General features: G+C 38.1%; 1 protein-coding gene across 4 annotated transcripts in view; it reads left to right on the plus strand.

The window, feature by feature from the left end:
• cdh8 (cadherin 8) overlaps positions 1-12177 on the plus strand; it is a 342332-nt gene that overhangs the window by 42241 nt on the left and 287914 nt on the right. For all 4 annotated transcript variants that reach the window (XR_010000603.1, XR_506715.3, XM_062961879.1 and 1 more), the window contains exon 2: positions 1442-1893. Coding sequence is in view for 2 of the 4 variants with exons in the window: in XM_062961879.1 (XP_062817949.1) it covers positions 1642-1893 (252 nt within the window). In the remaining 2 variants the exon portion in view is untranslated. The remainder of the gene's footprint in view (positions 1-1441; positions 1894-12177) is intronic.

Consider the following 12177-nt stretch of genomic DNA (forward strand, 5'->3'; position numbering starts at 1 on the left):
CAGACATGATGTTCCTATAGCGATCAACCAGATGTCTATACCCTCACATGCTGAGTTTGTTTGAAAAGGCACATCTCTACTCATTTTCCCCAGCAACTGATTTTTGAAGGTATACTTTGCAGAAAATGCTGTTTTCTATACAAATCAATGTGTAAATTTTATGATGAACAGATTTTCGATTGCAACCTTTTTTGTGTACAGGAATTAATATTTCTGCATTTAAACTTTATTTGCCATGCAGAAAATGTGGTTTCCTATGCAAATTTTTTTACAGTTTTCTGCATCAAACAACCACTGAGAATGTTGCACAGAATAAGTTCTAATGCAAAGAACCTCATTCAACCAGGGTTCTTCTCATCAGGGTTTGTCAACATTCAAAAACATTTCTGAATATTTTATAGTATTTTACTGGGACACTGAGGTCTATCAATTACAGTTAGCTGTGAAATGGAGACTTGTGAGGGAGTCACATTTCTGTACTCTGTTGTCAGTGGGATACACACAACAGGAAATCATACATTTACACACAACACACACATACACACAATTTAAATTAATTAAATGGTAACATAGGTAAATGTGAAGGAAGAAGAAATTCTAAACTCCCTTTCAGGAAAAATTATGGTAATGTTTTCAATTCATTCAGGAAGGAAAGGCGGTTTGGTGGGGACAATTCCATTAAAAATATGCTTGGAGGTGAATTATTAAATTAGTATATGACTAGCTGTGCCCGGCCACGCGTTGCTGTGGTGAAGTATGGTGGTATGGGAAATAAAGTATTGAGGAATTGGTGGTAGTTAAAGTAAAGGGTCAAGGTTTTCTCCTGACATTAAGTCCAGTTGTGTCCGACTGCACACTGAAGTGGATTATATGGTAGTGTGGAGTCAAGATAATCCAGTTCAGAGCAGATAATATAAGATTATAAATGGGTGATATAACTGTGTGGAAGGGCCTTGAGTCTACACTGCCATATAATCCAGTTCAAATCAGATAATCTGTATTTCATAGGCAGTGGGGAAGAGGCCTAAGTGAGGCCTAACTCTGCCTGTCCCCTGGGTTGAGTGGGTTGCTAGGAGACCAAGTGGGTGGAGTTTAGCCTTTTAACTGACAGCAATTGGATAAAAACAATTATTCCTCTCCCTCTAATTAGGACTTTATTTTTCTTTTCTTTTTGTTGTATGAACGTAGAGGCATGGATGAGGGGTTGTGCTGCCAAGTTTAGTGTTTCTGGGGTGTGTAGTTTTGTTGTTTTGTCCTAGGCCGAAATTTCATTACTTTTTTTTATATATAGATTACATAATTGTAAGTGTATCCTGAACCCTCAATCCTTGATCATGATTTTCCACCACCTTTAACAAGAAATTAAAGATCTGACAGACTGTCAGACACATGTGAATATTTGATTTATTGCTAACTTGAATTGTTCTCTTATTTTTTTCAGGCATCTTTGAGGAGAATAAATCCACATGGAGTGTATTTCTACCACCTAAGCAATTTCTGCATATTTTTACTGTATTCTAGACACATGATGGAACCGTAACAAAGTCTTTTTTGCTGCATGATGAATCGGATGACTATGATCTGGAAAAAAACAAAATAATTGTTTCGTTGCTGGAGGCGATTTGCTTAGTGTGTGGAACGATGCCAGAAAGGCTTACAGAGATGCTTTTGGATACGTGGACTCCATTAGTAATATTATGGATTACTGTATTCCCATCTATGTACATGGCTCCAATGAATCATTCTCAAGTAGCACCAAGCAGATCCAGCAGAGGACTCAATGAGTTAAGCGAAGAACAAAGAGTGTTGAACCGTTCAAAGAGGGGCTGGGTATGGAATCAAATGTTTGTGCTCGAAGAATTTTCTGGACCAGAACCTATATTAGTTGGTCGGGTAAGTTTTTTTTTTCTCAACGAAATTTAATATTCATATTTCACATTCCAATGCATATTTGTTTGGATTTTCCCAAGGATACCCTACATCATCTTTTGTCCTGTTTGTGCCTTGACAAAATACTGCTGGATAAACTGAAGTAACTGATATCTAACTAATAAGAACACACAATGTTGTGGAAAATTATGTTATTATTGATTCCACTTCCTATGGTTACACAATTACAGTGGTGTGAGTGGCAAGAATGCAAGCGATCATATTCTTTGTCGATCACTTGAATTAATTGATCAATCAACTTTATTACAGTCACAATACAAAAGTCATAAGATGATAAAAGCAGAATGTAGTGGAAAAGAAAGGTTATGAACAGCTATGAGATATAAATGTTTCTGTTTATCGTGCGCCCTTGGCATCCACTGTAGTTTGGTTCTAGAACTTCCTGTGAATATCTAAATATGTGATGCTCAAGTCAAATTATTTATGGCAGAGTGAAATTGTATATTTTATATTAAATGACAATGTCTATGCTTGTTTTTGGGGGAAAACCCAATATTTTTGAGCCATGTATGATTGAATCCATAGAATCCATGGATATGGAGAAGTAACTATGTTTCTGCACCAACCAGCTAATAAATCAATACTTAAATACATACACTAGGTTAAAGTGGGTCTTGGTGGAATTTGACTAATTTATTCCTAGTGGGAAATTCTAGCATATAAATCTTAGCCATATCCAGATTTTAAAGGAATCTGAAAGAAGACGAGATTTTTTTAAAAAGCTAACAGATCTGCCTGGGAACCTTTCTAATTTCAGATCTATAAACTGGGAATTACCATCTATATAAGGCAGATGATATAGCAGAATGTGATTAACTATTTCAATCATACCTGGCTGGCTCTGGCAGATAGACATACAGAAAGACATTCTTAAGAATTGTTCATCCAGTGAAAGCTTTGTGATATTTAGGGATTTCCAGAGTATAAAAATAATTGACTGAAACAAAGATCGTCTGTACTTATTTGACATATGATATTCCATGATCCTAACCCTAGCCATGTCATAATGAATACATTGCACTGAAATTTGCCAAGATCAGTAGAGATATAAAGAATACAGTGTTCCCTCACTACTTCGCGGTTCACTTTTCGCGGATTCGCTGTTTCGTGGTTTATCAATAAACTCTAAAAGACTATTATAGATCATAAAAATTTACAATTTACAGCCTAAGGAAGGGAGGAAGGAGAAGCCGAAGGAGAGAAAAGGAGCCCAAGTGGCAACAGGAGGAGGAGGAAGCGATTTATCAACACACGATTGGTTGATAAAGACTTAAAATAGTGTATAACTACTAAAATAATGTACAACTATTAAAATAAATATAGTGTCTCTACTTCGCGGATTTTCACTTACTGCAGGTGGTCCTGGAACCTAACCTCAACAATAAGTGAGGGAACACTGTACTCTCAAATTTTATTCTTGACTAAAATTGTGCCTCAACATAATAGACAACATTGAGAAAATGGTCACTCACTACGAGATTTTTTTTTAAAAAAAACATGAATGTTTGTACAATATTTCTATATGAAACACAGCAACTTTTGTGCAATTTTGGGTTTTGTGCAGAAAGTCTTTTTTAAAAAATACACCAATAATTTCATCTTACAAGGATAATACATTTGAGCCTTACTTGTTCTTGCTTACTGGGAAGAGGTGGATCCTCTTCTTTAAAATATCTCATCTGTGCCAAACATCTTTGTCCACATTGTGCAATAGACAGTGGTGCATACGGAAAGTGAAAGGTGAACATTGCTGGCACTGCCATACAACAGAGTTTAGCCATCTACTTTGGCAGCAGTATGGGATAGGCAACTAAGGAAATAAATGAGACTTGGGGTGCTACTGCATGGACACAATATCCCACAAACTTTTTATTTATATATTTTTAATTCATAATGTATTTAAATAGTTTTAACTGTTTTATGTGTTGTTTTATATTGGTTTGTATGGGCATCTAATTGTTGCCATTGTTGTAAGCCGCCCTGAGTCCCTTTGGGTGAGAAGGGCGGGATATAAATGTGAGAAATAAACTCCAAATTGGCTATAGGATGGTCCTTATCACCAGTCTCTAGGCTGCTATGGAGCTGGAAAGGAGTCCTAACCACCTCCTGCTGTTTTCATTGTAGCAGTGACCACCAAGTGCCAATTGGCTGGCGTCCATCACTCATCACCTGGAGTGGAGCCTCCGGTGGCCTAGGGGATAAAAGCCTTGTGACTTGAAGGTTGGGTTGCTGACCTGAAGGCTGCCAGGTTCGAATCCCACCCGGGGAGAGCGTGGATGAGCTCCCTCTATCAGCTCCAGCTCCATGCGGGGACATGAGAGAAGCCTCCCACAAGGATGGTAAAACATCAAAACATCCGGGCGTCCCCTGGGCAACGTCCTTGCAGACGGCCAATTCTCTCAGTCCAGAAGCAACTCCGGTTGCTCCTGACACGAAAAAAAAAATCACCTGGAGTGATGTTTCCTGGGGCATCAGATAAACTTGGGAGAGAACAGAGAGAAAAGTAGGATTCTTTCTTCTTTCTTCCTCCCTTCACACTTGCACACCAGTTGACATCACTACAGGTAATGAGTTCTGGCTGCTAGCCATTTCACACCCAGTAATTGATGCTACAATGAGGAGAACAGGTAGGGATGATAAGTGCTAGCCCGTGTCCTGGCTTGCCTGAGCCTGGGAACAACGGGTGGCCTCGCCATATAAACAGTTGTTACCAGTTCCATCTTGGAAGCAGTTCAACTATTTACATTGGCCCTAAGTCATGGTTTGCTCTAGATTCTCTGGGAATCCCTGGAGCAACCTGTGACTTTTGTTAATGTGGTTCAAGGACATGTTAATCCAATTCAGCTCTATGCATTAATCCAAATCAGCCAACACAGAGCTGATTCTTCTCCTCATGCCCTTTCATGGTTAAGTGTCTAAGTCAGGGGTCCCCAAACTAAGGCCCGGAGGCCACATACGGCCCATTGAAGCCATTTATCCAGCCCCTGTGGTGGTGGCTCCCTTCTCCTCTGCCAAGGATGGCGCATGCGGCGCAAAGAAGGAGAGAAAGGTGTGCCTTTCCCAGCTCCTCCCTCGCCTGGTGTGCGCCTTCCAAAGCTTTGCTTGTTTATAATGGTACTAGCTTTGCCCGGCCACGCGTTACTGTGGCTTATGGGAATCCTTTGTTGGCCAGATGGAATAGCAGTGAATAGCCTTGCAGTCTCAAAGTCTGGCCGTTTTCTGGTGTAGCTGGAGCTGTTTGTTGTATGAACGTAGAGGCATGGATGAGGGGTTGTGCTGCCAAGTTTAGTGTTTCTGGGATGTGTAGTTTTGTTGTTTTGTCCTAGGCCAAAATTTCATTACCCTTTTATATATATAGATTTTAATTATTATTGAATTAATAATTAATTATTAAGGGGTGCTTTGCTAGTGCTTTTGGTGCACAAGGGCAGAAGGGGGTTGAACTAAATGGCCCGAGGGGTGTCTTCCAACCCTCTTCATCATTATCATCGTCATCCTCATCCTCATTATTATTATTATTATTATTATTATTATTATTATTATTATTATTATTGACACAGTGTAACATAGCAAACAAGATATATATGCTGGATTTCATATCATAAAATCACTTCCCAAGCGTTTAGGACTGTGTGATGCATTGTTGTTGTTGTTGTTGTTATTACTGTATTATTATTAACAACGTTGAGGCTGGGTGGCCATCTATCAGGAGTACTTTGCTTGTGCTTTTGGTGCACAAAGGCAGAAGGAGGTTGGACAAGGGGTTTCTTCCAACCCTCTTTATTATTTTTATTATGATTATTATTAACATCCAGGCTGTATTTGTTCTCACTTTTTTACTTCAAAATTAGATATGTGCAGTGTGCATAGGAATTTGTTCATAGTTTTTTTTAACTATAGTCAGGCCCTCCAAAGGTCTGAGGAACCATGAACTGGCCCCCTGTTTAAAAAGTTTGGGGACCCCTGGTCCAAGTAGATGCTCTCATGAAATTTTATTTAGAGCTAGTAGTAATGGAACACATTCTGGCAGAGTTAAGACTGAGATGGGTGGTAGAGCAATGGAACAAATGTGGTTGGGGTGACTTTGGAGACAGATGATTATGAACCAGCATTTCAGCAAACGTGTCTGTCAGAGAGAGGCTCAACAAGGATACAGGGTACTGTATAAAAAGATAGAAAAGAAAACCTCAGCTGTAGAGTTAAAGGTGTTCAGATAAGCTTCAATAGCAGCTGTGCATCTCTTGATTATTTTTTCCCTTCTGGTGAATGGTTACGTTTCAGAATCAGAGCTACAATTCAATATATGCATTCTGTCCGGAAAATAGAAACCTTCAATTTTCATTGGTAGTAGTACAGAGACAGATTGTTATGTTCCCATGGAATCCAAGGACAAAAAAAATGAGAGAAAGAGGAAAATTAATAAAGAGCTTGACAGAACACTTCAGTTTATTGTCAATCACAACACGGAATAACTACAAACCACTTAAGTCATCAGAAGTCTTAGGAACCATAATAGAAACAGACTGAACAGCACAAACGATATATCAGACTTTCACCGTCTTCATACACCAAATTCTCTCCCATCTAAAACCAGTGCAAACAAGGTCACAGATCAGAAATAAAGACAACAGGGCAGAAATAGATACTCATCTTCTCTGGGCTTTTCTGGATAGAGAGAAAATGATTTCTTTCATAGCCCTTGACTGATAAAATATTATAGCCTTTCTTGTAACAGTTTCCTTCTATTATTTACTGTGTTTGTGCACCATGTATGTTGTTCTTCCAATTACTGCTACTTCCTTTTTTTATCAGTAACATGTTTAATCTCAACTAATTGGAAGTAAAACTATTATTTATATGAGTTTACGGCTCTGTGTAGCCAATAATATTCATCTATGTAAAGATATAAGGGGGACAAATAAGAGTCAATTGAGATGGAGCCAATTAGGATTGCATGGCGAATATGAGGACATCCCAGTGTTATGTAGCCAATTCGATTTGGTGCCTGAGAACAAACAAAAAATTACTGACTGATACAAGAAAGCAGAAATGTTCAGGAAATAATGGCCGTAGATTCGGCTCAGTTTTAATGAGAATTTTTTTTCAACTCGTCATTTTTCACTAAGGGGTTTATGAGATGGGGTAAACACTAGTGCTTCAGAAACATTACTATTGGCAGCAATGCTTCTTCCAATATATGATTTTGTTTGCAAGCATATTCTCCAATATAGGCCCTTTAAAAACACAACAATATCAATTAGGGAGCATTACCTAACATACATTCTGACTGGAGAATGATTTCCAAAAGAATTTGATACTACAGTAGAGTCTCACTAATCCAAGCCTCGCTTATCCAAGCCTCTGGATAATCCAAGCCATTTTTATCGTCAATGTTTTCAATATATCATTATATTTTGGTGCTAAATTCGTAAATACAGTAATTACAACATAAAATTACTGTCTATTGAACTACTTTTTCTGTCAAATTTGTTGTATAACATGAAGTTTTGGTGCTTAATTTGTAAAATCATAACCTAATTTGATGTTTAATAGGCTTTTCCTTAATCCCTCCTTATTATCCAAGATATTCGCTTATCCAAGCTTCTGCCGGCCCATTTAGCTTGGATAAGTGAGACTCTACTGTATTATGATTTACTTTGAGGTGCCGTTGTTTGACATATTATTTCTCAAGATGTTAAGAACTTTATAGATGCAGCCCCACAATATTTGCATGACATTCTTCTTATGCTGATATATTTCTGGTGAATTTCTAATATTAGCCTTATCTTTTAAAAACTCCTTCAGGGTGATGTTGTTATATTCTATCCCAGGCTGTGTACATGTCACACATAGACACCCACTGCCTCCATTCCTCCCACATTGGTTTTGGACCTTTCTACTGATGACATTTCAAATGGGAGTGTGACCTTTGGAGATTTTCCACTGCATATCTGGCCACCAGGTTGAGACTTTGTTTTATTTTCTGCTTTCTTTTTCAATTATAGTACTAAAATGATTTAACTTGTTGGCACTATTATAAAAAAAAAACCAAAAAGTAAAATAAAAAGGCAACCTGCAAGAAATGAAATATAGATACTTGGGAGATGAGCATGGAAATAATATTGAGTTTATCTTTCAGTTATCTTAGACATTCAGTTATCTTAGACTAGTTAAATACGTTTTACTACATAAATTCTCCTGCCCTCTCAAGCCTGATGGATAAGTTACCCTACTATGTGCTGATTATATTCACCACCTTGTGAAGTTGATGGAAGTAGTAGATCACGGTTTTGATTCTATTGCTGTGATTGTAATTCTCTACCCTAACCTTCGGAGATATTCAGAGTGGTGAGAGGCTTAACCCAGATACCCCCCCCCTCTGAACCCATTGCTAGAATCTTCACTAGATTTTGTGATGTTTTAACAACCATTTTACAAAAAAAATCTCTCGCATAGAAGCTGACTTAGATGATGTCATTGGAGCAGAAAACAACAACAAGGTGTTCAGCAACTCTGTGAGTGGGATTACACTGGATCAGTTTCATATAGTGAATACTGTTGATGTGAAAACGCTTCTGGGGCAAGCAAAAAAGACAACCTGTTTTCTTGGTCCCTGTCCCTTTTGGCTGGTTGCCCAGGGAGGAAATGCAATTTGATCTCAAATACAACAAATTATTGATGCATCTCTAAGGGAGGAAATTTTCAATCCTGTTTATTTGTTTCTGAATGTATTTTTATTCAGAAATTATATATATATATATATATATATATATATATATATATATATATATGGTAAAGGCAAAAAAAACCAATAAAAAATACATGTAGCTAGAACTAGGCATTTAGCTAGTCACTGCAACATACTACAAAACAAAATAAAACAAACACATAAAAGACAACAATAATGAGTCCCTTCGGGTGAGAAGGGCGGGATAGAAATGATGGGATAGAAATGATGGAAATAATGATAATGATGATGATAATAAAAATAATAATTGTTATTTGTATAATATTAATATTTTGGAAGCCATTTTGGGTTCCTTTGGGGGAGAAAAGCAGGATATAAATAAATATAATTATTATTACCACTATCCATTAATAATAATAATAATAATAATAATAATAATAATAATAATAACAACAATTTATCATCATTTCTTACCCTGTTTAAAAGAGGCAGTAGTTTGACCACTGCTGAAGAGGCCCTCCTTGGATCTTCTGGACCTTAATAATTACAGATCATGTCTAAGCTCCCTTTTGGGGGCAAGATGATTGATGAGGCAGTTGCCCTCCAACTTCTGGCAGTCTTGGATTACACCCAATTCCCTGACCCATTGCAAACCAGCTTCAGAGCGGGATATGGAGTTGACACTGCTATGATCGCCTTAATGGATGATCTCAGTCTCAGCACTGGCAGGGGGGAGTGTGTTCCTGTTGGTGTTCCTAGACCTCTCTGTGGCTTTTGATAACATCAACCATGGTATCCTTCTGGAATGTCTGGATGGGCTGGGAATCAATGGCACTGTGTTGCAGTGGTTCGGGTCGTACATCATAGGTAGGTTCTAGATGGCGGTGCTTGGGGATAGCTGCTCCTCAAAATAAAATAAAAAAGAAGAAGAAGGAGGAACAGTTATGTGGTATCCCACAATGTGCCATTCCATCTCCAATGCTTTTTAATATTTACCTGAAACCGCTGGGAGAAATCATCCATAGGCATGGGGCGGGGTGTTATCAGTATGCTGATGACACCCAAATATATTTATCCATGCTTAGCTTCAACTAAGTTTAGTGTGTCTCTTCTGAATGAATGCCTTGAGGAGGTAATGTGCTGGATTCAACAAAATGAAACTGATTCCAGACAAACAGAGCTGCTTGCCATTAAGGGTCCCAATCTGGAGATGGAGTTGTGTCAACCAGTCTTGAATGGACTGGTTACATTCCCCCTGAAAGACTGTTTGTAGCTTGGGAGTGCTTCTGTATCCATCTCTCCAAATGTGTCAGCCCAGATAGATGTGACAGTCAGGTGCTTACTATGACCTTTGGTTGATATGCCAGCTGCATGCCTTCCTAGATTTGGAGGACCTGAAGATGGTAGTGCACACACTGATAACCTCAAGATTGGATTTCTGCAATGCATTCTACATTGGGCTACCATTGTATCAAGTTTGGAAACTCCAACTGGTTCAAAATATGGCTGCCAGATTGGTTACGGGAACATCTAGTAGTAAGCATATTATACCCATCCTAAAGTTACTCCACTGGTTGCCAATTCGTTTCCAGCAAAGTACTAAGTGTTGGTTTTGACCTTTAAAGCCCTACATGGTTTGGGTCCAGGTTACCTACGGGATCACTTTCTCCCATACAATCCACCCTACACACTTAGTTCCTCTGGGGAGCAGCTACTCCAACCAGCCAGAACTCGAGTGGCCACCATCATCCAAAGAACCTTTTTATCGACTGAACCAAGACTGCAGAATTACCTGCTGAAAGAGCTAGGTCAGCTGTTGGGATTTAAAAACCATCTAAACACCTATCTCTTCCAGCAGGCCTATCCAGCCAGTTGAAAGCATGTATTTTAAACTCATGTCCTGTGTTTTGGTCTCTGTCCTATGTGATTAATGTTTTATTGTTGAGTAATTTGTTTTATTGTCTTGCTATTGTTATTATATTGTTGTATTTGGGCATGGCCCCATGTAAACCGCCCCGAGTCCCTTTGGGGAGATGGGGCAGGGTATAAGAATAAAGTTATTATTATTATTATTATTATTATTATTATTATTATTATTATTATATTATTATTATTATTAATGTGTATTTTATAGAAATGCTTGATATGTATCTTTTATAGATCTGCATTATAATGTGCGTGACATTTTTATCGTATTGGTGTGTTTGTTACTGTGCTCTGACCCACCTTGATCCATGGGGAAGGGTGATAAGAAATAAACATTATTATTGTTATTATTATCATCACCATCACCATATAGTGTACAGTGTTGAGCTAGCCTGATGTAATGGTGTGAGCATTGGAATATGACTCTGGAAATCAGGGTTTGTAAACCAACTGGGAAACCTTGGAGAAGCCACGCTCTCAGTCTCAGAGGAAGATAAAGTCCCCGTCCCCCCCAACACACACACACACAAATTTTGCTCTGAAAATCATGTGATACTTTCCCCTTAGACACGTCATAAGTCAGACACAATTTAAAGACACACAACAAAACAACAACAGCTTATATAGTGTTTTCGATAAACCGAGAGAACTCTGTATAAAAACTGCTCTGTTCTTTCAGTGCACAATCTATCCTGTCTGGCAGGTTTGGTTCAGGCAAAGAAAGTAATTGTCAACTCCATGGCAAAATCAATTATTTGAACCCAGACTATTTGGGGCGATAGTTCCCAGTTGGGAAAGCAAATGCAGGCTGTGTCAGATAAAGCATTTTATTTTTAAAATGATTTATGTATTGTTGTTCAGTCAAGCTTCCAGTGTGGTTTATAAAAACAGCAAAAATGCTCTTGGAAAATGGATTTGTTTGTTGGTTCTCTCATGCTCTCTCCCCCACTTTTGTTTTTACCAATCTATTAGAATAATGGTTGAAATTAAAGTAAGGCAAAATGCTTTAATGATGCCGTAATGCACAGTCACTTGTGATTTGAGATTTAACATGGTAAAAAAAAGGCAGCTCATGAATTATCTCCAATCCTGATCTCATCCGGATCTAGGATTACCATTGCTCACACTGCTTATTTCTCATTTGTGTATTCATTTTAATTTCATTTGCGGGATTGTTGATCCACTAACATTACATCTGAACTGAAAGACATGCCTGCATCATAGTAAGCAAAATGGGGCAAGAGGGGAACCCATTTACAAAGCTTACAAATTTAAGCTTTGAAATTTTCATCATGGACATCCGGAATCTATAGTAAGATCTTTGCCTTCATTAAATCTTCTTAATTCGATCAATTTGCAGCGAGAGTTCCCTCAATTTATAAAGATTGAGGATTTGTCCTCCATATGTTTATGAGAACTAGTAAAAATTGATTTTCCGTCGCTGGCACAAAAGTGTGTTTGGTTCCTGGGCATTGCAGGCCTTGAAGACAATGTGTGTATATGTGTTCACATACATAGGGCTTTTTCTGCTACACAATGTTCCCAGATGGATATTAACTAGGAAAGGAAGTCTCTGCGTCAATCACTTAAACCAAAAAAAGAAAACAGAGTTT

The sequence above is a fragment of the Anolis carolinensis genome, unplaced genomic scaffold (assembly GCF_035594765.1).
Source record: "Anolis carolinensis isolate JA03-04 unplaced genomic scaffold, rAnoCar3.1.pri scaffold_9, whole genome shotgun sequence".
In the NCBI taxonomy this organism is placed as follows: domain Eukaryota; kingdom Metazoa; phylum Chordata; class Lepidosauria; order Squamata; family Dactyloidae; genus Anolis; species Anolis carolinensis.